The sequence below is a fragment of the Anomalospiza imberbis genome, chromosome 5, assembly GCF_031753505.1.
Source record: "Anomalospiza imberbis isolate Cuckoo-Finch-1a 21T00152 chromosome 5, ASM3175350v1, whole genome shotgun sequence".
Classification (NCBI taxonomy): Eukaryota; Metazoa; Chordata; class Aves; order Passeriformes; family Viduidae; genus Anomalospiza; species Anomalospiza imberbis.
This window is the reverse complement of record NC_089685.1, coordinates 32,045,090-32,070,671: the sequence shown is the minus strand read 5'-3', so window position 1 is coordinate 32,070,671 and position 25,582 is coordinate 32,045,090. Positions and strand designations below refer to the sequence as shown.

Genomic DNA, 25,582 nt, shown 5'->3' with positions numbered 1-25,582 from the left:
AGTGAACTTTCAGGATCACCCCTTAAGGCTGTGTCAATGAAATCACATGTGATAAAATGACTGTGAGCAAAATAAAAAAGTTACTATCATGGTGTGATTTCTTTAGATTGAGCCAGGTGCCTCAATTTCAAGAGCTGTCAGTCCTAATGCACAAAGTCACAAGTATTATTCACACATGGCTAATGAGATATGATAAAGGATATTCCTGTAGAAAGGGTCCATTTCTTTTCACTACTATTTAGGGTTTTTTTAATGCTTTATGCTTCAGTTTGAAGCTGAAAACATCACACCAGCCAAAGCTGGTAAGTATTATCAACAGCATAATAATGTTATAACATAATAACTTAATGAGGTAACAAAATGTTATAACGTAATAACATAAAGTAAACTTTATCAGCAACAAAAATCTAGAAAAATCTAATAATCCGTTAAAATCTCAGAGTTTTTGTGCAAATATATTACCTGGAGGATGACTTCACCCAATTGAATGTGCCCTATTCATGTAAGAAGCATAACTTTTAGAACTTTCAAGGCAACTTCCTCCTGAATATCATGGAAATAAGTGCAGGCCCATTTTCACCAGATTAGCAGCATTTGAGAACTTAACTGTTGGAGAGAAGAAGAAAAAGGTCCAAGTGCATTAGTGGAAACTGGACTAGAAGGACACTGGTCAACAAAAGTTGATATTTAAACAAAAGTTTATTTTCATTGTCTTCTGGGTCTTTTGCTTATATTTCAGCAAGTGTTCAACAGCCAGGCAAAGTTGCATTAAATATGGATGATGAGCAGTCTGACCTGGCATTCTTTTCAGTTTCACTGTCCTTTGTGGGAAATAAGTGGTGGTTCCCTTACAGTGTCAAATTAATCTTTGGTTTTGCGACTTCTTCTTACCTCATTCTGATAGCTAGAACAGAAGGAGTGAGGAAGAAGAATTTGGCAAGTAGTATTGCCAGCTGTGGCTGAGACTGCTCAGCTCTGAATTGAGAACATGCTTAACTACCTTTGTATCCCACTGGTCTGGCTCAGCATCTGCTTGGGGCTCACTGTCCCTTGGTTTTCTTCTGCAATACCTGCATACTAATTATCAAAAAGAGCTGACTCTCTCTGTGTGGTGGTCATAGAGCTTGCACATTCCTGCAGTGACCTACAGCTGTTTTATTCCTTCTAGTCACTTAGTATTTAAAAGGTAACTTTAAATACTAAGGTGTGCTGCATGGTAGCATTTTGGGAAGTCCATACAAATAACATCAGAGTGGACTTGCCTTCCAAGATAGTGATTTCAGCCCAAAGACAAGCTGTGTTACCAGGTTATGATCATCTACACTGAACTTGTGGTAAATTTCCAACATAAATGCTATTCTACTTTTATACTTTATCTATTTGAATCCTGTATTTAGTTCTTATGAGTTTGATGGGTGTCATAGCTTCTAGCTGGGCCTCAAAGTGAACTTGGCCTGGTATACCAGTGTAATTGCTGGTAAGAGAAACCATATTTTCACAGCACATCAAGATTTTTCATTGCAAGATTTCATGGCTAAATATTCACTTCCTCCTTGATTAATAAAATGAAAGTTTTCTTTTGCCCCATGGATTTAGAGAACTGATTCAGGTCTGCCTTCAGTCTCTGCCTGCAGTGGACAATACTAGTGAGTGTTTTGGTTTTGATGTGCACAATATGACAGATACAGTAATGAATGAATGGAACTGTTTAGGCTGCTTGAAATGCTGCCTTTCATCTGAGGGAGGAGGTGAGCAGCTAGAAGAAAATCTCTTTCAAGTTTGATTCCCAGTGCAGAAATAAATGTCATGTGGGTGAAAGGGAGGAAACAGACACCTACCTGGAAATCTAAGACTTGTAAGTGAGATGTCACAGAAAAAAGCAGCAGCATCCACTCACATGCTTATCCATTAATGAAAAAAAAAAAGTGGGAGGGGCAAATAAAGACAGCAACACTTTTGTGAAAGTTGTTGGTATCTTTAATCATCACTCTAAGACTGTTAAAATTATAACACAAAACTGTTATGAGTGTATTGTCTGTTGTCTGTATGTACAGTATTCATTCATCTGGGTTACTTCTTTGTTATTTGTTGGGTTGGATGCAAGCTGGTGTCATGCAGTTGTGGAGTGGTGTGTGTGTGCCACAGCTGGAAAGAGAGAGACTGGCTGTAGCTCCTGTGGTGGGGAGAGAGAAGGGTTTTGTGCTTCCTGCTGAATTGACTCATTCAGAGTCAAAACAAATACAGGTGTCCACTGCTAGTGTGAAACCCCAGAGGAGGGTAGACTTGAAAATTGCAGTGTACAACCACCTGCCTATGGATGTATCCTTTTATTTCTAGCTCTTTTTTTCTCACTAACTCTTAGGAGCTTTTGCATTTTTATGGGATTAATATTTGTGGAGCAAATGAGCACAGGTTCCCCAAGTAAAAACATCTTTCAGGGCATGTTACAAGCAATATTCTTTCACTACAGCTCATAGACTGTTTGAAGCTTCTGTTGTGGGCGATATTTTGTTCCAAGTGGGTAAGGCAACTGCATTAGGGATTTTTTTTGGTGGGTAAAATGTACTGCTATAGCACAGCTTGGAATTTTGGCTGATCACAATTTAATGTAATATCAAAGGGCATGGTACAGAAAGGAGTAAAACACCCAAAGAGTATATACTGATATTGATGCAAAAAAAAAAAAAAAAAGAGGGATGAATAGAAGGGCATTCTTAAGACTGAAGCTTTTGTTTTTGGTTTGTGTTTGTTTGTGGTTTGGTTTGGGTTGTTTTGGAGGGAGTTTTTGAAACTATCAAAGCCTGTTTTGGATGTGTTTACCAGGCCTGTTTTGGTTCTCTTAAAATAAACTTCAGATTTTGCAGTGATCATGGCACAGAACTTAGAGCTCTGCTTGTTGAGAGAAGAATAGAAGCACAGTGTGACCTGCATTTCCATCTAGTCGGATGGGCTTTGGGGTTACCTGAGATACCAAGAGAATCCTAATTGTGAGCCAGACAAACTAGCTGACCCCTGTCTGGTGGATTTGCTTTTAGCTGAGGACATGTTTAAGCTGAAGACTCATGAAACACTGAAGTGTCCATCAGGATTTGATGCAGGTACTTCAACTGTGACCAAAGCCCACCACCTGACTGCAGGCTTCAGAAAGCTCCTGTTTGGAAAGCAGGATGGGTTTTACTAGCACCACTATACCTCAAACTAAACTTTAGGATTATTTATTTATTACTGAGAAACGTGTTTGATACAGTACAGACAGCAAATTCTTTAAAAGGAGGGGCTTCTGAGCTAGATACATTATTTGGGTTGAACATTGCAAAAGATTGAATAGGAGATACATGGGTATTGGGGGAGAGGAGGGAAAGAATGGAAAGGAGTTGATCATTAATAGGTCTAATCAGTGTCTTGAGAAATTTGGAGAGAGAACAAAAAGAGAAATTCACTTGAAAACGTGTGTCTAAGTAAGCTAGAGAATTATGTAGGCCTCACTCTTCTTTTAATTAATTTTTAACTATTTTTTCTCTGCGTTATTATTAATATTAATGATAAAATGAAATGGAAAATATTGGAGCCGTTTCATCTCATTTTGTTCACTTTACTGGTGGAAAACTTATCTTTTGAGTTAGACAGAAAAAATATGCGGGGGCAGTCTTTGGAAGCTGAGGTACTTCATCAGTGGAAGGAGGGGCAGATTTTCCATAAAAAAATCCAGAGGTCCAATTAAGAGTTACCTTTTGGTGATATGAATGTCTTGTTAGTTCTGCTTTGTTATTTGTATAAGCAGCTTAGATGTGATTTTTGTTCTGATAAGTTGCAGTGTGGGAGAGCAAGGAGGAGTGAAATCAGCATCGGAAAGCTGGTTGAAAGAATCGCCTGGAGGAGAGATTTAAGGAACCGCAGAAAGAAAAGGATTTCAAAAGTCAGCAAAGACAGAGCTGTTTGAAACTGAGTAGAAGCTGTCTGAAGCTTGGATAGTTGTTACCAGCTTCTGTCCTTGGCATCAGGCACCAACACATAGCTCAAGATTTGAAATTAAAAATCATGGGGCTTCACTGCAGCAGTTTTCCAGGATTTGCCTGTGAGGTGAGATGTGAGAGTAGAAGAGTGCCTGTGTCAGGAGAGGAGCAGCTTTTGTTGTCTAGACCCTGTATTACCTGGGAGGCTCCATAAGCACCATTTTGACATTATGATAAATTCAGGCATTCACAAGGACTAAAATACACTTAATCCTCTGATGAAGAAAGAAAAACTGGAATTCTGGGATATATATTTGATTTCTTGGATTAAATGTATTTTTCAGAGCCCATTCCTCCCTCCTCAAATAAATAATCCTTCTTTACACTGACATCCCAACTCCCATGTCTACTCAGTGTTCAGTCTTGCCGGATTCCTTTTGGTCATATCCTTTTCTAGCAAGGTGCTTGGTGCACAATTTCAACTCCAGGTGGTTTGTGATAGCTGATTGTCAGGCCAGTCTCTTGGGTCACTTTGTTCTCATAGTCTTTCTGATGTATTCAATGCATTGAATTTTTTTCTTTATAAGAGCCTTAAAAATGGTAATATTGTGCATAACTTGACATGTCATTAAACATCGAACATCTTCCACCATGCAAGTCCTAAAGTCCATCACTAAGCTCAGAAACCAGGGCAACTCCAAGAGTTTAATGACTTGTGTACGGAACAATAAGTGGTAGGCAAGTAGTGATATTTGTAAGGAGTAACTTTTGTCTCTTACTTGTCTTCTGCTTCTTTTTTAAAATGGGATTGAAAACAGCAGCATCAGTAAGGAGTCTGGTCAGGTAAACTAAATATCGATTGGTTCCTGATGGGATAAAACTACGCTTTCTCTTCTGGTGCAGTATTTTAATCAGGTTTGTAGCATTTCAAATTGAATAGGTCTTGATCAGCTGATTTAAATGCTTTGGTATTATGATTTTGTCATGTGTGTTGTGTGTTCCGTCCTCCTCCCCAGACACTTTCACCCCATTTTGGAATATATGCTTCTACTTTTCCTAATGTCAAAAAAATGAGAGTTTTCAGACTGGAAGCTTACTGCATCTCAATATTTGATCTGCAATTGCCCAAATGTTAAGCACTACAGGGGATAAGTGGTTAAACTGCTCACAAGTGCCTTGCAACTAATTGCTCCTTCATCTCTGCTCTCTATGTGTTTTGCAAAATAATTTTATCCACAATTAGTGTTTATTTACAAGACATGCAAACAAATGGTGGTACTGTGCATACAGATAGACTGCAATGTGAAGCATGTAGCACTGTAAGGAAATTTCCCATATCTGAAAGCAGTTAACTGCAGTTGGACATACGTTTTCTTTTTAAGAAAGACTTTTTTTCAGAGGCGGGAATACTCATTTGCGTATCACAGCATCATACTGCTCCTTGAAAGTGAAAAAATGTATTACCTTTAAGCAAGGCTGATACAGACTTGATATTTCAGCAAGAGCAGGCAAGCTGGAGTTCCCTGCAAGCCTTCCTTTGGTTTTTGTTTTCTTTTCATTTCAACAACTTTTAGCAAGTATTTTCCTATTTTGTAAAGTTTTACTGTAATGAAAACATTAGAGATAAAGAAGTCAAGTATGTCTTGAACTTGCCATCAGGATCATGATGTGCCTTCAAGCTGTTTTAGTTTCTGGTGAGGCAGCAGTTATTTCTAAAGACATTGTGTGCCTGATGTGAAACTCCCAGTAGTGGAAATACCGTCTCTGAGTATTGGTCAACTTGTTGACCCCAACCTCAACCTCGCAGTGAAGAGGAATGGGTGGATAGTGTTTGTGGAAGAAGATGTGCTTCCATCAAAGTCACAGTGTCTTTGCTTGGCTGGAGCAAGATGTTGTCCTGTCTTGCATGGGATTTCCCTGTGTGAACCCTGGACTGTCAACTGATGCAAAATTGGTCAGTTTGAGATTCTCATGTCGAAAGTGGAAAATGTGTTTGGGCTTGACTGTTCTGAGATTGATGATAGTAACTCCAGTATTTTGGATAACACAGGCTTCTGATTAAGACTTTAAAAGCTTGTTGGTGTAATAGCTGTTTATTTCAGACTCATCACTGATCAAAGGAAGGAAGCTGTGGTACAAGTCTCAGGATACCTTTGGCTGTTAAAAGCTTGTACTGAGCTCTTAGAGCTGGGTTTTGCATGCCTGCAGCTCTTAGTGCACATCCTCTGTTTTCTGGGCAGGTGAGACAGATAGTTTGAGGTAGGCTTCTAGGGGCAGGGGGTTATGTTGTGCGGTACTAGAGGGATGTATTTAGTATGCATCACTGTATCACTGCGGTACAAGCAAGCTTGACTTGCCTGTCGGAGACAAAGTCTTTTCCTTGTATTTCTGTCACAGCATTTCTAATATATGCTGTTTGAACAGACTGCCTTTAGCAGTAACAGCTTTGTAGATTTATAAGAGGTATTTTGTTTGTGCAAAGACTTGGAACTTGACAGAATGCACACTCTTAGCCAGCAGATGCATTATTTACAGCAAAGATGCTGACAGATAGAAAAGCAAATGGGGGGTCTCATGTTTCAACTGGGAGGTATATGTGTTATCAACTTCATCCATAAAGTAGTCTCTTTTTTAAAAAAGTATGGCATGCCTAGGGGTGAAATATGCTCGTGGCACCATTGGTTCTTATTCACATAGTTCTGTGGAAAGTGCTTGTTGTGTCATGTGTATGTGTACAGAAATAAAAAGTATACTTGTGTGTATGTTTGTATCTCTGGAAGGTGGTCAGGTATTTTAATTCTGTCAGTACTTGCAACACTGCTGGGCTCTGGTTCCACACATCTCAATTCACATTGCAAGATACAGATGGGGTCTTCTGTGCTTTGCTAATCTGGTCACTGTTTTCTTTTTCTGTTTTGTTTTTTTCTTAGGGTAATAAATGCAGGGAAGAGCACGCACAATGAAGATCAAGCCAGCTGTGAGGTCCTCTTTGTCAAGAAAAAAGCTGGAGGAAGTAATTCTACACCAAACAAGAACTCTGCAACAAAACGGAGGTCATCGCTGCCCAATGGAGAAGGTCTCCAGCTGAAAGACAATTCAGTAAGCAAACTTCTGTATCTTGTCAGTGGAGAAATACAAAATAATATAAAAGGATGTAAGAATATGGCACTAAAAGGTACTTTCTGAATATTTCATGTCTTTTCAGTTACCTCTTACTGATTATCTCTGCTTAAATGCAGACTATTTCACTATATTTTTCTTAGCTCTACTACTTAATTTTGTGTTGAAAAATGCTTCTTGCATCTAAGCTATTTTGGTTTAAAGATGGGCAAGGGGATGCTCCTGGATTTTTCTTTTTGTTTCATTTCTGAAATATAATGTTGAGACATTTGAAGATGAAAAAAGGGCTGGAGCACATCTCCTGTGAAGACAGGCTGTGGGTTGGGGCTGTTCAGCCTGAAGAAGAAAGGCCTCCAGGGAGTCCTTGGACTGGGCATGCAGTACCTAAAGGGAAGGAGACAGACTTTCACAAGGACCGATAGTGACAGGAGAAAGAGTAAGGACTTCAAACTAATAGAGGGTTTAGATTAGGTATTAGGCAGAAATTCTTCACTGTGAGTGGTGAGGCACTGAAACAGGTTGCCCAGAGACATTTGGCCAGGTTGGATGAGACTTTGAGCAGCCTGGTCTGCTGAGAAGGTGTTTCTGCCCATGATAGAGGGGTTGGAATTAGATAATCTTTAAGGTCTCTTTCATCCTAAACCATTCTGTTTCTGTAATTTCTACAGATGCCTCATGGTGCCACAAAAACAGGTCAACTTCCATCAGCTCTTTCTAAGTTTCTGTACTGTTGTGTTGTCATATTTGCACATGGAGCTCTGTGGACACTCCATTGGCAGCTTATTTCACTGTGCATACACAGGGGTCAGATAAAGAACTATATGAACAATATAGTGTTAAAACCTGTCTTGTATCAAAGCCACTAAACCCCGTCTTCAGCCAATGTTGGAAAGATACTGCATTCTCTAATTTAATCTGGATAATCTTCTGGTTTATGCAGGTAGGGTAATGTCATCCAGCACATGGAATTCCGTGATTTTTGCAGACTATAGCTTCCCTCATTTGTATGAAGTGTGGTGTATGTCATACACTTGTCTACTGGCAATTGTCTGCTATTTTTCATCTGTCTTGTTTCCTGACTGGCTAATTACTTCATCTGCTCTTTAAGCATGAGCTCAGCCTCCAGCAGTGATTGATAGTATGTGTTCAATTCCAGCATTTCACCATGTAATACTAAATGCCCTGTCTGAATGTTTGAGTCAGACAATGTGGATATGCTGCATTCTTGCTGCTGGAGAACACAGGTTGTCCCTAAGTGATAATTAATTGGACTGTAAGTAGCCTTTTTTGGTAGTTTGGAGGGTTTTTTTTTGTTTTGGTTATGGCGTTTGGTTTGTTTGTATATTTTGTTTTTTGTTTGGTTTAGGTTTTTTTTTTTGTTTAAATCAGGTGGTGATTTTAAATCAGGTGGTGATTAGCAATCTGCTTTAGTCTCTCTCCCAGAATTCATGGCTTGATATACCTGATGGTTGCAGGGTTCATTTGGGTCCTGAGAAACAAGCATTCCTCTTGTACTGTGTCCCTCCCAAACTCTTGCTCCTCCAGTTCTGTTTCATACTTCATTATTGCTGCAACATTTTCAAACTGACATATCCTGAGGGTTTGCAAATTACCCTATTTTTTTCCTCTTTAAAAATCTTTCTTTAAATTGTGTTTAAATTGTGTGTGCTGATATTCCTCATTGTATTCAGACAGTCATGATTTCTTTTTTCAAGTACATTTTTGCAAACTCCTGGATAAAGAATTGTGGCCAGAACTTGTTGGGACTAGGAGTTCTACACACAGTCTTGCAAAGTAAAACAGAATTTGTTTTAATTAGCTGTGTATTTAAAAGTCTTTCCTAGAAAGTCCATGCCTGCTGTTGGTTCAGGAAGGTGCTTGGTTTCAGGAGTGTATTTAACTTTTGTATGCATTAATTATGTTTAATGAAGCAAGCATTTTGCCACGGTACTTGTTCGTGTATGGAAAACACAACAAGACGGCCGCCGGTGTCCTTGGTCCCAGTGATGGGTTTGTTTGACACTACGGGTATCACTGTGGCATGCACACAGGCACGCTGCAAAGACCCCTGTGCATACACCAGCCTGGGTACATACATTTTGCTGTGCAGAGATACAAGATTTGGTCTCATACCACATTAAAGTTCCAGACCTACCACGTGAGATATGTGGTCAGGGGCCTGTGCATCTGGGATGTGGGTGAATGTAACTGTGCTGAGTTTGCCTGTTTTTGCATATTTTAGGGGCTTGCATGGGACATAAAAATCTTTGTAGCATTGTTTCACAAAGCCTGATTAACTTCCAGTATCAAAAGCTTCTCAGGAGCAAAAGCCATGGCTAATCACCTTTTTCAGAAGGAACTTTTTTCCAAACATGACATAGTTAATAAGATAAGATTGCATTAAAAATACAGGGATGTAAAATAGTTTTGTTATTAGAAAGGCATCTTAACTAACCTTGATGTTATCCATTTTTATAGTTGATGTACTGTTATGGTAATGTAATGGTAGGGGCAATAAACTGCATGTTTTTAAAAGCTGTTCTTTTTTATCCATTTGATATTTCATGATTGTCAGTAAATATCTCCTCAGTAAATACGTACTTACATATAGTTTATAAGAAGTATCTTATGGAATGTTCTGATTTTTCTTTCTCTTCTTGCTATTTCCTTGTTTGATTCTGTCCATTTCATCTTGATTTTGGAAGAAACAGCCTCTCCATTTCAAGTTTCTTGAGAGAAACACTTTTATTTCAGATCTCTGTTCTTGATTCTATTTCTGACATATTTTGACAACAAAGGAGCATAGCATCTAAATTCAGGAGCCAGCTGATCCATATAATAGATTGTACTGTTTTCTAGTTACTTCTTATCTTGTTCTTTATATGTTCTCTTCTTATCTACAGATCTACTTCTGTTTTCTACATGGCACTGGTATAGGTGCTGTCACAGTCATTATTTAGTTGTGGAAAAGCTATTCTAACATGTTATTACACCACAACTTGTGTATTTAAATTTGTAAGATATTTTCCCAAAACACGCATCATATTCCTGGAGAAAGTTTTCTACTAGAGGGCAGTCTTATACTAGCACTTAATAGGATTTTTTTCCTTGCTACATCTTTTGTTAGTTGAGTATATCTAAAAAGGGGGAGGAAAAAAAGCACATTTCTATGTTGTGTCATATTTTTGTTTCCATATTTTTATACTGTGAAGTATAATACCCCTCACATAACACTGTTGGCAAATATTTTTTTAAGGAATATATGAGGTTGGTGTTAAATGTGATGAGTGTACATCTTAATTTGTATAAGTAAGAAACACTGGCTTTAGACACTACAGGGAATGATAGAATATCATCCCAGGAAATATTTAGTAGGAAAGCCCGAGGCTAAATAGTGTAAATGCCTCATAGGAAAATCCCACTGTAACACACAATCTGAAATTGTCTCTATGCCATGAAGCAACTTGCAGAAATACTGAAGGAAGAAGGAATGAGGGAAGAAGTTCATTGAAAGGATTTTTTTAAAGTTTGGAGCACAAGGGAAATAGGCAGTGAAATTTAAATTTTATGTAACAGAGTCCTTTTCATCATCCTCAGATTTTTCTTTTTTTCCACAGACTCTTTGAGAATGGCACATGCCATCTTTGTTTTCTTCTGCTTTTTGGGAAGTCTGTGGAACATTAGCTACATCTGAGACTGTGTGATTGTTGTTTAACGTTAACCCAATCAATCCAGCCCTGTGCTTTGACAAAGCAGCATAAGGGAGTTGGAGGTCCACGTGTTGTCCACACAAATTGAATGCTGCTGTCATGGTCTTGACTCTCCATGTAGACTTCCAGGGGTGGAAAGGATGAGGTGGTGGGCCAGAAATGTGGAAATGGAGAAGTGAACTTTTCTTTAACCCCAACACACAAATTCTGGGAAGTCTATTAAATAGAATAAACATGGTTTTCTTCTTGAAAGGGTGGGTAATAAAATGAGCAGAGCAGTGAAATGAAATTCTTTAAATTCAACCCTAAGTTAATTCTCTCCCCTTCCCCCCATCCTACTCCATTGCTGTTTGATTAATTGTATCTCCTGTCTGTCCCCATTCAAGAACATTCACGTTAAATTGCACATCTTTTTCATTTGTACTATTTTTAAATGCCTTTAACTGCAGAGTACCTTCATGATGAGTGCTGAAAACCATCAACAAGCAAAGTGGAAATCATGTGCTAGGATATTGTTATAGTGACAATCAGGCTGCAGGACTTCATGTGATGCATTATTGTCATTGTAATGTGAGGATACATAATTACTAATTCTGCAGTTTTCTTTGCCACAAGTCTTAGATGTTGTATGTTTTGTGTGGCATAAGGCTCGTAGCCTACCACAGGCAGCCGACTTGTAACATGAGGAGGCTTTTCTCTGAGGATTGGGGTGGCAATTGCTGGTCCAGTTCAGATTTTATGAGAACTCAAGTTGCTCTCTTAAGTGTTTTGTGACTGTAGTTCATATCTGGAATAATAATAGTCAGGGTAGGTTGTAGTTCCCAGAATAAATCCTTAGTGGCAACATGATTTATTTGCCTGTTTGGAATTAGCTCCATAACAACAATCTGAAGGTTTGCAATGTAAGACTGCTGTGTAGCTTACCTGAAGAGTGTGGCCCAAAACGATCACTAGCTATTGCTAAGGTTTTTCCCTTTCTTTTTTTTTGTCTTCATATCATTGAGCTCAAATTATGTATGTATATATATGCAATTTCTCTCATGATTTCTCATCCATTGCTTGACCCAAAACTTTGCATGTCTTAATTATATTTTACAATTGCAAAACCGAGGAGACTGCTGAACCTTCCTGAAAGCTAGGTCAGCAGTTGAGGAGCCTGAAGCATATTAAATTTCCTAGTACATTCTGTACTAGGAAATTAATTGTAAGGTCGGTGCAGTGAAGGACTTGTTTTCTCTTCATGTTTCTGGTAGTTATTCAGCCTGTTTGTTAGGTCAGAATATTTTGAACGGAAATCTAAAATAAATCACTGTGGTGACTAACCCCACTCTTATTTGAGGATTCTGTCCAGATAAAAGAAGAAATGAAGACTGGTCTTTGAAAGACTACTTCTGTCAGAATACTGCCAGTGCTAGTAAAAATAGATGTCTTGTTCTCTGAGTTTGCAGAATGTCAGGTCTCTTTGGGAAGAAGTTCAAGCTCCCAGATGTAAAAGAGAGCAAATAGCAATACATATGCACACCAGAATAGGTAATTGCTTGGTGGCTGCAGAGGTCATCTCAGCTGTGTGAGCAACAGCAAGGACCTTTCTGTGCATTTTGTCTCATCTGCATGCCCTGACTGCTGGTCCTTGTTTGTTCACTGAGTCACTGCCTTAATTGCATCATATTTTTAATTCTCATTGAATTGGTGTGGTTTTGGGGAATTAATTTCTTTCAAATAGAGGAGCTGTTTTTACTCTCAGGGCGGGGAAGGAGTTTGTTTTTTCTTCCTTTTTTAGGCAGCTAATATGTTATCTGTGGTTTTCCTCTTTGCTAGTTCAAAAGTAAATGAAGCTTTGTAGGAATATACAGAAGTTTTTCAAGACTAATATTTAGGTTACAGTAATGCCTGCAGATCCCAACTGAAGTTAAGGCCCTAGAGCATCTTGCACAGGATGTCTGTATGAGAGCAGCATTATGGTAGTCATCTCCCCCGAGTGCTTAGAATACAGACTTTACAGTTCTCTAGGGTGCTTCTGCTGTTGCTAGGGAGAAATAAATCTACTTTGGAATGAGATGAGCATAGTCTGAAAATGCAGGGGTTTTTCTGTCTGCCCAATATAAGGGCAATTTAGAGAATTATCTTGGAGATGTGCAGTGTAGATGTCTGAGCTTAGCTGAACTGGTAGCAACATCCTCTTTGTTCAAGATTTGCTACTCCAAAAAGGACAAGATCAGTGGGCCACCATATTTGATGTGGCCATGTCAGGGTGACATGTGTTAGTGAGAGTCTGAGAATACAGCTCAAGTTCATGTGAACTTCTCTGTCCAAATTTGTGCTGCCCATTGGATTAGAGGAAATGGTAACATTTCATTTTCCCTTTTTGTCAGGGCCTATTTTCATCTGTTTTAAAGCATCCCAGTCTCATCTTTAACTCCCAAACTCACATGAGGCTTGATCAGTGTAGGATATATCCAGAGTTGAGATCACAGTAATGAGAATAATTTGTGTTAATAACTGTCCTCTTTATATTCTGAAAAGCTGTAAAACAGACTTTGCTGGGGGGTTTGCTTTGGAGAACTCATGAAAATGGAGTGCGGATCAAACTTGTTCTTAATTGTAAGTTTCTGTTCTGGTTTGGGGGCAGGGGGAGAACAATGACAAAATATCTGCTTCATTTTGGTGGAAGATAAAATATTTTAATCTCAATCAGAGTTGAAATGCCTTAGGTATTCCCCCCCGCACCAACCACATTTCCAAAGGAGTAGCACCTTTAAAGGACATGAGGACAAAAACTGTGGAAGCATTATTCATGGTGCATCATAACATGGATTTTGGCCAGGGAGACAAACTCTTGAGAGAAGAATGGGAGCAGAAGTGGTTTAATATACAAATTCCAGGAGGCACAGTGTTGTCGTTTTGAATAAATAGTTTCAGTTTTCAGGTGAAATACTTTCATTTTGGAAAACTTGTTTCCGTTGGCAAAATACTTCACATTTTACATGAGTAGCAATCTATTTTTGCAAGCAAGTTTTTAAATTACTTATCCTGTTAGCTGTTAAAAATTACTTACACAGAATTTTACAGCCAACTGTTTTGTGAACTTGGAGGGATTCTGAGCCCAGAGCAAGGTAGTACAACTGCCAGCCCTGCCTTCAGGTGGAAAGTTTCACAACTGTTTTTTTAATGAATTTACCAGGCTGAGTTAGTGTGGGGGGAGAGGGGAGTGGTGTTTGGCAAAGGAGCCATGTCCAGAAATGTGGACACATGTTGATTTTTCTGCCATTCTAGGATATATCCTGTGTGATCGTTACTGAGTTAAGTAAAGAGTACTTTAGGACAATACTCCCTTATCACAGCATTTCAGTAATGAAATGAAGAGTGCATGAGGGACTGATGAATGCCTCCTCTTGGAGGAGCTCTCTGCTGTGTAGATGACTATGCTGTTGATGCTTTGGTTAAGAATATATTTGAACTTTACCACATCAGCAATGCTGTATGTGAAAAAAAACACCTCGACTTTTATGTGATTTTTATTATCATGACACCTTAGTGGAGCAGCTGAAACAGCAGAAAGTAAAAGGAGCTGCAGTTCACAGCCCTGTCATAAATTTGAAATAGGCGGTGCTTTGGACATGAAGTGCTAGTATGTAGGTGGTGCTTAGACTTTATGCTGATCTGCAGTGTAAGGGAGCAGTGTTCGGGTGAACAAAACAAATCACATCTGTCATCTTAAATTAGACCATAGTGCGACATGCACATGTAATTTTGAGTTGTTTTGAATGCAGTGAGATCTAGGTTATGCTTTCTTATTACAAGGTATTTTACAACAGTATAACCTCATTCCTGTCCCTTGCAAAATTGTTTCTTTCTAAATTTGTATTAGTCCACCCACATCCGACTTGCAAGGCAGCCCCACTAAGAACTGTTTCTGCATAGCTGGGAGAAGGTTCAGGATTAAAATAAATGGAGGGGAAGGAAAGACAGGAAAGACTCTTTCCCCATGCTAATGCCAAATATGCTGTCATGCAAAGTTAGGTATCATTACGCCTTAAATGGTTACCTGAGGATTGCTAGATGAATTTCTCTCCCCACAAAAAGTTGAGCTTATCAAGAGTATGACTCTTTGGTATTCTCCAGGCATATTGGAGCTTGTGATGCCCAGAGCCACTCTGCCTCCGGGCCTGGCTTAATGCCCTGTCTAGCTGATAGGGTACCCCACCATTTCCAGTGCTATACAGGAAACTTTTTAGGGGACTGTGAAGAACCAGGCAGTGGACACAGAGGCTACATCAGATGAAGTGCTGCTGATCCCACTTGCGTCTGTCATCCTCGAGGACCTCTATGCTGGTGCTGTTTCCTGGGCTGGCACAGGCAGGGAACGCCTGAGTTGTCCAGTCTGCCAGCATGGATGGACCCTATCTACCAGCTGTGGAAGTGGAGTTCACATTTGTTGCTGGATGTCAGACTGAGGTCCTTTGTCTCATACCTAGCAAAAAAGAGGTCTGTCACAAAGCATCAGTTGCTGTCTTGAGTAGAATTTTGATCTTTCATAGTGGTAGGTCAATCATATATTCAAATGTTATTTTTCTACAACCAATGGCTGTAAGATAAGAAAGATTCAGCCTTTCTTATTCCATTTTTTTTTCTTGGGCTTTTTTCTTTAAGAGGCTAAAGCAAAGAAAAAACATGCTGGGGATGTCTGTCAAAAATAAGCATCTCTTCTTTCAACCAGAGTTGAACTGACACTGTGGGTATTTCTGCATTTCAGAAAGAATGTTACCTCTTGGAAAGTTATCTGTGTTTCACCTGCTGCCTCTGTGCCACCAGTCACCTTGCTCACAACTGTGTAACAGTGACCATCTCTTTTCCTTTCCTTTCTCCCCCTCTTGCTTCTCCAGGACACAGATGGGATCAACCTGTACTACTGGTCCCTATTTGATGGACACGCTGGGTCAGGGGCAGCTGTGGTCGCTTCCAAGCTGCTGCAGCACCACATCCTGGAACAGCTGCAGGAGATCGTGGACATCCTGAGGAACACAGCCGTCCTGCCACCCACCTGCCTGGGCGAGGAGCCTGACAACCCATCTACCAACAGCAGGACACTGACACGGGCGGCCTCCCTCCGTGGTGGCGTGGGAGCCCCGGGCTCACCCAGCACACCTCCAACACGCTTCTTCACGGAGAAGAAGATCCCACATGAGTGCCTGGTTATTGGGGCCATAGAAAGTGCATTCAAGGAAATGGTATGTATGTCTCAGAGACCCGAAGTCCTTGTTGTTTACATTGAGTCACATGACCTGGAGATCATGAAGATTCAGATTTTTTTTTCTTTCATTGCTTTAACAACATCTGATTGTGAACAGAACTGTTTAAGAGCCTCAACAGCTTACCAGGTACACCCCTGTGAGGCAGGCCCTGCATCTTAACTCCCAGGTAGCACTGTGGCAATGGTTATGGATTACTTGAATTTTCAATGTATGATACTCTTATTTTTAATTTTCTTCTCCCCCTCCTTTTATAAGGTAAAGATCATTATTGCCTTACAGTGCAGATTTCAGCACTGGCAGTTGTTATCAGGCTGAGTATATGGACATGCACTTTATAAAGCCTCATTGCCCTGCCAGAGCAGCAGCAAAGGCTGTGTGGCCAAATGACCCATAGTTCCCATTGGTGTTGGAGTAGTGACTGTAGAGTGTCTGCGGCTCTTCACTGAGGCTGATTTTGTGGATGAGTGGGGCATGAAGTTCATTCCTGCCACCCACCTGACTTGTCTACAGCCTGAACAACTGTCAGGAAATCATGACCCTGTGGGAACAGAATATCCATCTATTTTCTCTATGAATTTTGTCTAGTACATGCATTTAATTAGAGACTACAGTTGTTGTTACAAGATGTACTTCGAGTCCTGAATAACAATTATCTTTTGCTGGATTGTTCTTTCTTCCCAAGGAAGTGCAGGCAAGCAGACCCACCAACTGGGTTTGGACTTGCAGGTGGGTAGGTCCAGGAGCAGCATTCACAGCCATGTCTTAGGCATACTTCAGTGGGAATTATGGGGGCAGATTTATGCACTGTGGGTAGTGGGCTTGGTTTCTGCTAGATGAAAAGAAAGAGGAGGATGCATGAAAATCTGTCAGTTTAGCACACCTTTTCAGAAAGGGAGAACTAGATTGCTTCCTTTCTTTGTTGAGAAATGAGGGAGAAGATGACCATGCCCATCCACTGCACCCTAGTGGATTCAGAGCATGCTTAAGAGGAACGCCAATTTCATGCTTCAGTTTGTGTAATTTTGAGGCCAGAAGAGTGCCAGGCTCTGAGAGCGTGATGTAATTCTCTCCTGTTGAAACTGTCTCCAAGTGCAGGCAAGTTGAGAAGTGGAGTTTCATGGGACTGGGCAGTGAAAGTAACAGAGTATATATAGAAGGGCTGTTTCAAGTACTCTGCCTCTCTTAGGGGAGCAGCGTTACCCATTGCTGCATTACCCATCGCTGCCTTCATGAATGTGTCTGAGTGAACAGGGCTGTAATTGCACTGCTTTATTGTGACTTCACATCTCTGGTAGGTGTTCCACAGAAGACCATCTCAGCTTGTGTTCAGACAGCTGGTTGTGAGGGCTTTTGTGTGTAGAGTATGACAAATGCAGAAACACTGGATAATTCACTACAGTTATGGTATTCAGGTATTCCTCGTATAGCTCATGCTAATCTGTTCTCCCTGTTTCTAAACTGAACTAAACAGAACATTTTCCTCAGTGCATCTTTGTTTATATGCTACAGACTACACATCTTAATTCCCACTTGCTTTATATTAGAGGGCTGAAGTTCATAATTGTCTTTGATAAACAAATGACTACCCCAATGCAATGTAATTTCAACATTAAGTTTTACAGGAAATCTTACAAAAATGGTCAGCTGGACCATTTTTTTCCATTTTAAAAATGGACAGCAGTAGATAATTAAATTGTATCTACTTTAAGCTCTGAGGCGAATTTTGCGCTTATACTTGGTTTAGGCAAAAGAGTGTTTTCTTTCATCTGTATAAGGGAGCAATTCATAAAATCAACATTTCTGTGTCTCATCTGTGCTTGCAGTGCTTGATCTTCCTTCTGCCTCTGTTTAACTTCCTGCTTGCTTGTACTCCTTTTAGTCTTTGCATGGAGACTTTGGGCTTCTCCCACGGCACATTGTTTAGTCAGCCCTTGTTTGTCCTGGAACATCATGGATATTGTTGAGTTAGGTCAGCGCAGTCGAGCTGTGCAGCGGGTACAAGGGTTTTGTGCCAGCAGAGTGTGTCAGTTTACCTGGCACTTGGTGAAAGCTCAAGTTTCCTGGACACGTTGGCAGACTTCTTGGTGGCTTTTCCTGAAACACCAATTGCTGCAAAGGATTCTTGTGAACAGAGTGAAAATAATGAGTAGATAAAGATACTGTTTTTTAAAGAGTCTGACCTGACACGTTTATCTAAGGATGGCTTTGTGCCCTTTTCCTGGGAGCATTTAGTATACCATTATTTTTTTTCCCCAACTTGCTTTTGAATTTTAGTTAAGGTCTCCCTGTTTTTGCCTCAAGTCTCAAATAAAATGCAATTCATGACTTTCAAAAGGCTTAAAAACTTATTTTTCCTTTATTTGATGTGGGTTTTTTTTGGACAGTTCTTGTCTAACAGCTGCATGCAGTAAAACACTGTGGAAAGCTGACACAGATCATCATTGCCTAACTTGGACATTTAGCAATTAAATTGTCTCCATTTTGAAGTACATCTAAATTATGTTTTCTGTGTTGAAACAGGGATTAGGAAGTTTGTGCTGTGTTTTCAGATAATTTAATGCCCTGTCTAAAACCCAGCAAATGTCAGTAATTGTCAGTATCACAATTCTTCCAGTTAAAAGAAAATAAATAAGCTAAAGTTCTGAAGGTGTCATAAGTCAAATCCTCTAATTTTCATCTGTTGAGTTTTAAGATGTGCATTTATAGGTTCAGTTCAAAGGAGCCAGGAGGAATGCTTCCAAGTGCAGTTCCATATTGGGTAGAAACATTAAATTATTGTCCTTTCTCTGTATTTAACCTTGTATACATGTGTGATGTTGTATGTACTTGCAAAAAAGGTTAAGGGGAGAGAGAGCACCTATTCTACTCTGAACCCCATTTAATTTTAGATGGGATGGCACAGAACGTCTGTATGATTTATTGGGAGGTATACATCTGCATTAATTGTATCATGAATTTCTTCTTTATTGAGTTTTTTTTTTTAACTTAGATGAAATCTAGACAGGTGCTTTTTCTAGATTGGTGCCATTTTAATTAATTGAAGAGTCTTGGCAGAATGGCATGTGTAGTACAGTTCACTTTTTAAAAAATTTCCTCTCTTTATATACCCAGTAGAATTGAGAGTTTAAATAGAATTACAGGCATTTGATGTAAAGCATTCTAAGGAGTTAATTTTATGTTTATGCCTTCTGAAACTTTTATTTTAACCAGATACCTAATACTGTGTGTGTAAAGGTGCTTTCTATCATAACAAGGTTGAGGTCCTGGAGGAAAGGCTGCTGCTCTGAGGATAAACATAGATGAATAGAGGGTGGGAAGAGTGTGACCAGCAGGTTGAGGAAGGTGATCCTCCCCCTCTACTTGGCCCTGGTGAGGCCACACCTGAAGTGCTGTGTCCAGTTCTGGGCTCCTCCGTACACAAAAGAGAAGGAGCTGCTGGAGAGGATCCAGCACAGGGCAGCAAAGATGATGGTGGGACTGGGGCATCTCTTGTATGAGGAGAGATTGAGGCAGCTGAGCTGTTTAGTCTAGAGAAGACTGAGAGGGGATCGCAATAATGTGCATAAATATCTGAAAGCAGGTGTCAAGAGGATGGTGCCAGACTCTTTTCAGTGCTGCCCAGCAACAGGATGAGGAGAAATGGCCATAAACTAAACCACAGTTTCAGCTCAACCTGTGGAAGCACTTCTTCACACTGAGGGTGGCAGAGCACTGGAACAGGCTGCCCAGGGAGATCATGGGGTCTCCCTCTCTGCAGACATTCCAAACCCACCCGGTTCCTGCAGGCGACCCTGCCTTGGCCTGGGGCTCGAGCAGAGAGGATCAGCGGAGGTGCCGCGGGCGGCAGCGGCGGCCGCTGCGCGCAGCCTCCGCCAGGTGGCAGGAGCGGCCCGCGGCGCCGAGCGGCCGTCGCTGAGGGAGGAGAGCCCGGCCCAGCCTCGGCCCGGCCCAGCCTCGCCCCGGCCCAGCCTCGGCCCGGCCCAGCCTCGGCCCGGCCCAGCCTCGCCCCGGCCCGCGGCTCTGCCGCCGCCTCGCCGCTGCCGGGCTCGGTGCGGAAAGCCGCCCTGCTCGCCCTCCCCTGCTCGGTACGCCGCCGTGTCCTCTGCAGGCTGCGCTCCGCATCCCGCACCAGGAAAGGGGGACCAGACCTGGGGCAACCCTTGGGGGCGCCTGCCGCCCGCTGCAGCACGGGTCCCGGCACGGACGGCAGAGCCGCGACTAAATTAACTGGTTCTTCGGAAACCAAACAAAAAACCAAACAAAAAACAAATAAAAAATCCCACCCAAAACAAAACCAAAACCAACAACGGCAGCAAAAATTATGCTAGCTCAGAAATCATTCTCCCGCTGGAAAATGAGGAAAGCTTTGTATACACTGCCTAGAATGAGCCCCTTTACACTCATAAAGGCTTTAGAGGCATTTTGGGGCTTATGTTCTTGTTTGTACTACTTTTTCAGCACCACTGTTACAAAGTATTTCATTAAAAGCCAGTGTCTCTACATCAGAACAAATTGGTGGCACTGGGGAGCTTAGTTTTATTTTGCTTTATTTTTCCCCCTCAAATCTTGTTGAGCTGTTGGAAAGCCTTGCCTTCCTTCCTTGCTGTTGAAAATGTCAAGCAAAGTATGTAATATCGAAACATACAGGGTGCTCAATGTACTTTGACAAGTCGTGGTAGTAAATTGAAGTTCTAGATGGGAGAACCCAAAGACAGCAATGATTTGAGAAAATCCAGTACACAGATGTAGTTTAAGTCAAGGAAATTCTGAAAAAGAGGCCCTAAGGATTATCCATCTTCTCTCCAATAATAGATCCTTCTGAAATCTACTTATTGGAAGAAATAAATTTTAATTTAGGCATTCCAGTACTTGCAAAGTACATGTATGACAGAGCTGAAACCAGGTGAGGAATTGCACATTGTTTAAAGGTCTTGGAGGGTATTCTGAACTGTGGAAATGAAGGTTTCTTAAAATTCCTGGCAGTGCTTGGAAAATCTGTAGTATTTGTAAGTTTAAATTATTTTGGTGGTTAGAAATGTCTGATTCCTTTGAACTCTTCTTTTCAGCTTAATTTAAAAATATACAGAAACCATGGGGAGGAGAATCAACTTCTCTATGGCAAGATTAGATAAAAAGGCATTTATAACAGGCCCATGTCTGTGACCAAAGGTTCTGCAAGATATGATTTATAGCTTGGAGGTGTTTTCCTTCTGGTCCTTACCACCCATCCCCCCCAAAACATTGGTGAGTGCAGTAGAACCCATGTCCCTGTGGCAGCCACGAGCAGTTTGCACGCACAGCTGAGGATGGCCCATGGGGACAGTACCTCGGCACTGTGTTCATGGCACAAATGGGATGTATGTGCATTGGCCATTGTAGAGTCAGCGAGTTATTTGTGACAGATGCCTCTGCCCACTGGCTCACGATAGTGCCCAAGTGCTTTTGAGCATCCGTGCTGCTGCACCATGTCACTTCCCTCCCCTGAAATTTGTAGGAGACAAAGCATGGGACAGGGACCTCCTCCCAGCTCTGTGGATTTTCAATCAAATTGCACCTATCATGGTTTGTATTTATTGTAGTGTTTTTCTTCAGATAAATTTAGCTCTAAAATAGAGCTCCAAATTTCATACCCTAAGGCATGAACAATTTGAGCTCTTTGTTGCTTGCTGTAGATATGAAAATGGCTGAAGTATAGATCTGTGTGTATGCACACACGCACAGAGGCAAACATATATTCATAATAAAAAGAGCACCACATAAAAATAGGCAGGGTTTAGCTGGAAAAGATCTGCCAGTACTTGCAATAATGGTGTTAAATGATGCTACCTGTTTGAATCCAATATTATAAGGACAGAGTAGTTTGAAATGGGATTTGGTTCTGGACACAGGAAAGAAGGTTAATTTGTACCATTTTATTACCTGAAGCTAAACTACAGACAGCAGAATTAATTCATTGGCATACACTTCAGTGTTTATTTAAAATGTATGGATGAAAGTAGCTCATTTACTTACTTGCTCTATGTTCTGCAAGCTTTCTTGGGGCATTGTATGTGTATTTATATATATGTGTGTGTGTGTGTGATTTATGTGTTTGTTATTTTTCTTTCCAGGATTTTATTGACTGTTGTTGAAAAGTATAATCTGCATTCTCCACTTCTGCTAAGCAGAAGGACTCTTTTAATACATAATGTTTCTTGAACTCATAATCAGTTTAGTATCCACTCATTCCTTATGTTTCTGAAGGGTAGCGTTGTGACACAACTGCATCTTGCAATTGTTCTTAAGGTGTATACCTCACAATTCTAGCATTCCTCTAGGGAAGTAGGTAGTTATTCATGTTGTAGCTGAGTCTCATTAGTTATCTGCTGTCTATGCAAAGCATTACAATTATACCACCAGGTACCTGTGGTGTACACTTCATTTATCTTTGCCTTCATTGTGCTTTTGCCATAGCAAATTCTCTTGCATCCCTGAGAGTTGCTATTTATTCCTTAGTACCTGATGTTTTACACTCTCCTGACCTGATTTTTCCCAAACATCTTTGTATAAGTAATACGTACTCCTCAACTTTCTGTTCTTCTCCTAGCTCGCGTAGCCATAGCTGCAAGAAAAGGCAGACAGTGGGTGTCACAACAAGTGGGACATACAGTTTAATAAAGACTCTATTGTATTTTTATTTTTTATGGGAGACTTCATTTTCTCAAGCATTAGTTGCAATGCTGTCTTTATAAATCGTGTTCTCTTCTCCCGTAGGATTTGCAAATAGAGCGAGAGAGGACCGTGTATAACATTTCTGGCGGTTGCACAGCCCTGGTGGTGGTGTATTTATTGGGGAAGCTTTATGTGGCAAACGCTGGTGATAGCAGGTAAGTGTGTTGTCTCCCCATCTAATCTTTCACCCCAAACTGCCCAGGCCTGGTGTTACCGAGTTCCTTAAATGCAGACAGCATCACAAGAAGACTGTGTTTCTTGGCTGGACACTTAGCACTTCTCACAGAAATGAATGCAAGTGCCAGGGATAGCGTTCCAGTATCTTGAGGTGGTTGCAGTCAGGGAAACTGACAGCACTTCTGGTCCTGTAGTAGTTTCTGAATAACTTGATGTTTGCAGAGAAGTGGAAAGGTGCTAAAAAGCCATTGGAACAGAAGAGGTGTTGTGTGTAGTAGAATTGTGTGTTGGACACTGACAAGGTGACTGTATCCGGAAGAGCTGGTAGGACTACATTTGTTCCATAGGAAGTCCTGTGGCTCCTGTTGCCAGGCTTAGTCTTGTTGGCCATTTGGCTTCCAGATTTTCATGTAATTGAAAGTAGTGATCAGTACACAAATAGCTGCTACTCTTACCTTGGGGGATGAGGAGAGGGAGACAGGCTATCACAGTATAGGTTTTTCGCCTTGTCCTGTTCTAACTCAAGTACTTGTCCAATTCTCAGAACTGAATGCTGTTGCTCAGGAGCTGTTATGTTTTATTTTGAAGTTGGGTTCTTGAAGACTCATGATAAGAAGCATTTTCTTTGTCTTCTGATATTGCTAAAGATAGAAGCATACTGGAAATCTCTCACTTGCATTCTTTTCCCCTCTCTAACTCTGCCCTTACTACCATTGGAAAGAGATAGTGAGGCTCTTCTTGCAAGACTTCAGACTTCACATATTTCTTTCAGCTGCGCACTGCACAAACAGGGCAGGGAGAAGAGTTCACATGTGATGTGACCTGCTCTTGTATTCTGTTCATTAATAGCTGAGTTATTAACATCTGCAAGGGTATTGAACCATATTTTCTTGATGCCTAAAGAAACTACCTGGAACAGAGGCTCGACAGTGTTAAAGGAGTAAAGTAGCTATTTATTAAAAGGCCTTTAAAGGATACACCTTGGGCAGTACAAGAGCCCAGTCGTGGCTACATCCAAGATGAACGACCGGTCACAAGTTTTCACACTTTTATAAATTTTGGTCCATTTACATATTGGGGGTAATAGTCCAATTAGAGCTTCAGGTTTTGAAGTCCCATCCTCCCAGTTTGCTCTCCACGATTCACTGTTGTTTACAGTTTTTGGGCCTGAAACTGTAATGGTATCCTAGGTTCTTGGGCTGGAAGATGATTGTTTTGTCTAACTAAAGTGTGAAGAGAACTTGCTAACACTGTATATGAAATTCGGAGTTACATACTAATGCAGTACAGAATCTGAAAAATATGAAAGCTAAAACTTAAGGCATCAGTCTGTAGGTAAAGACTGCTATGTTTGTGTTTAAGGTTTGTGCATACACAGTTCATGTTTGTAGTGTGTACACCCACATACTTACAGAGACAACACTTAAAAATTAAGGGTTTTGTATTTTAAGCCTAAGATTTTTATTGCCTCTTGCTGCTTCTTGAGTAGGAAGTCAGATAAATCCTTTGTGCATAAAATTCCTGTTCTTTTCATGTTGGTGATTGTTTTTAAGATGCTAAATTTGCTGTATGTGTTGCAAGTTGTTCACCCAGTTTCTGTTGACAAGTGACATATTTGAATCTCCTTTTTGTATCAAAATGTCAAGTGAGTTTTCACATGGTACCTGCAAACATGTTTGAGGTGATCACCTATCTGGTCAACAGAACTATTAGCTGAACTACATTCTATCTCTGCCATTAAATTAGAAATAATCAAGTTTTCTATTGCTATTGCACTTGAAGTACAGTTGAGCCTCTTTCTTTGAGTTGGCTAATTTGCTTTATTGTCTCTTAAAAGTGTACTGTGTAAAACTGGCCATGCAGGACTTACATCTGAGTAAACAAGATCTTTGTTCTTAAATTACTGGAACTGGCTGCTTTCAGTTCCCTCAGGATTCCTTCTGTGCTCCCTGAGAGCAGCCTCAGCTCCACTGCAAACTCTGATACCCAAGGGCAAGACACTGCTGTTGGAGGTGATCTGGAGTTTGTGCCAGAGTATTGGTGGAATTGTAGTTAAACATAATAAGTCTTCAAGAAGTTTTGCATGTTCCTTAAGTCCACTCAGAACCTCTGCTCGAAGAAGAGGGAGGGCAGGAAACAAAAAGGAAACCATCAGCAAGATCGGGTGTTGTTTGAACCAGGATTCAAATTCTCATTCCTTGCATCTTGTTGGTAATAAAGTCACTCCACATTCAAAATAGTATGGTTTTGTGCTTCCCAAATGGACCTCACAGAAAGTCTCTCATATGCTGAGGAGAATTATTCCAAAATCTTTGATTTTCAGGTAAGTCCATTTCTAGACTTTCCTAGCTCAAAAGAAATTTTAAAGCTTTAAAGTGTAGATCACTTGGTCTGGGTCTCTCTCACCAAATCCCCTCTTTCCCACTTACAGGGAAAAAAACAGCTGTTGCAAAACATCTGAGTTGCTGTCATGACAAAAATGACATTTTAGGACTAGACAAGCCACTCTGAGGTTGTCTGCCCCCTGCCAGGGTGTACAGTACATTCCTGTATTTTGAAGAGCCCAGTTATGTAGTCAAGAAATTTTAATTGTGTTAGTTGGGAAAAATACGTTTCTTTTTGCTGTTTCACGCCTTGTGTACTCAACTTTGTGATTTGT

General features: G+C 40.6%; 1 protein-coding gene across 2 annotated transcripts in view; it reads left to right on the top strand.

Moving 5' to 3' along the window:
• The window catches only part of PPM1H (protein phosphatase, Mg2+/Mn2+ dependent 1H), a 133,359-nt gene that overhangs the window by 52,713 nt on the left and 55,064 nt on the right, over positions 1 to 25,582 (top strand). For both annotated transcript variants that reach the window (XM_068190097.1, XM_068190098.1), the window contains exons 2-4: positions 6,884 to 7,052; positions 15,667 to 16,011; positions 22,789 to 22,901. In XM_068190097.1, the coding sequence (XP_068046198.1) occupies positions 6,884 to 7,052; positions 15,667 to 16,011; positions 22,789 to 22,901 (627 nt within the window). The remainder of the gene's footprint in view (positions 1 to 6,883; positions 7,053 to 15,666; positions 16,012 to 22,788; positions 22,902 to 25,582) is intronic.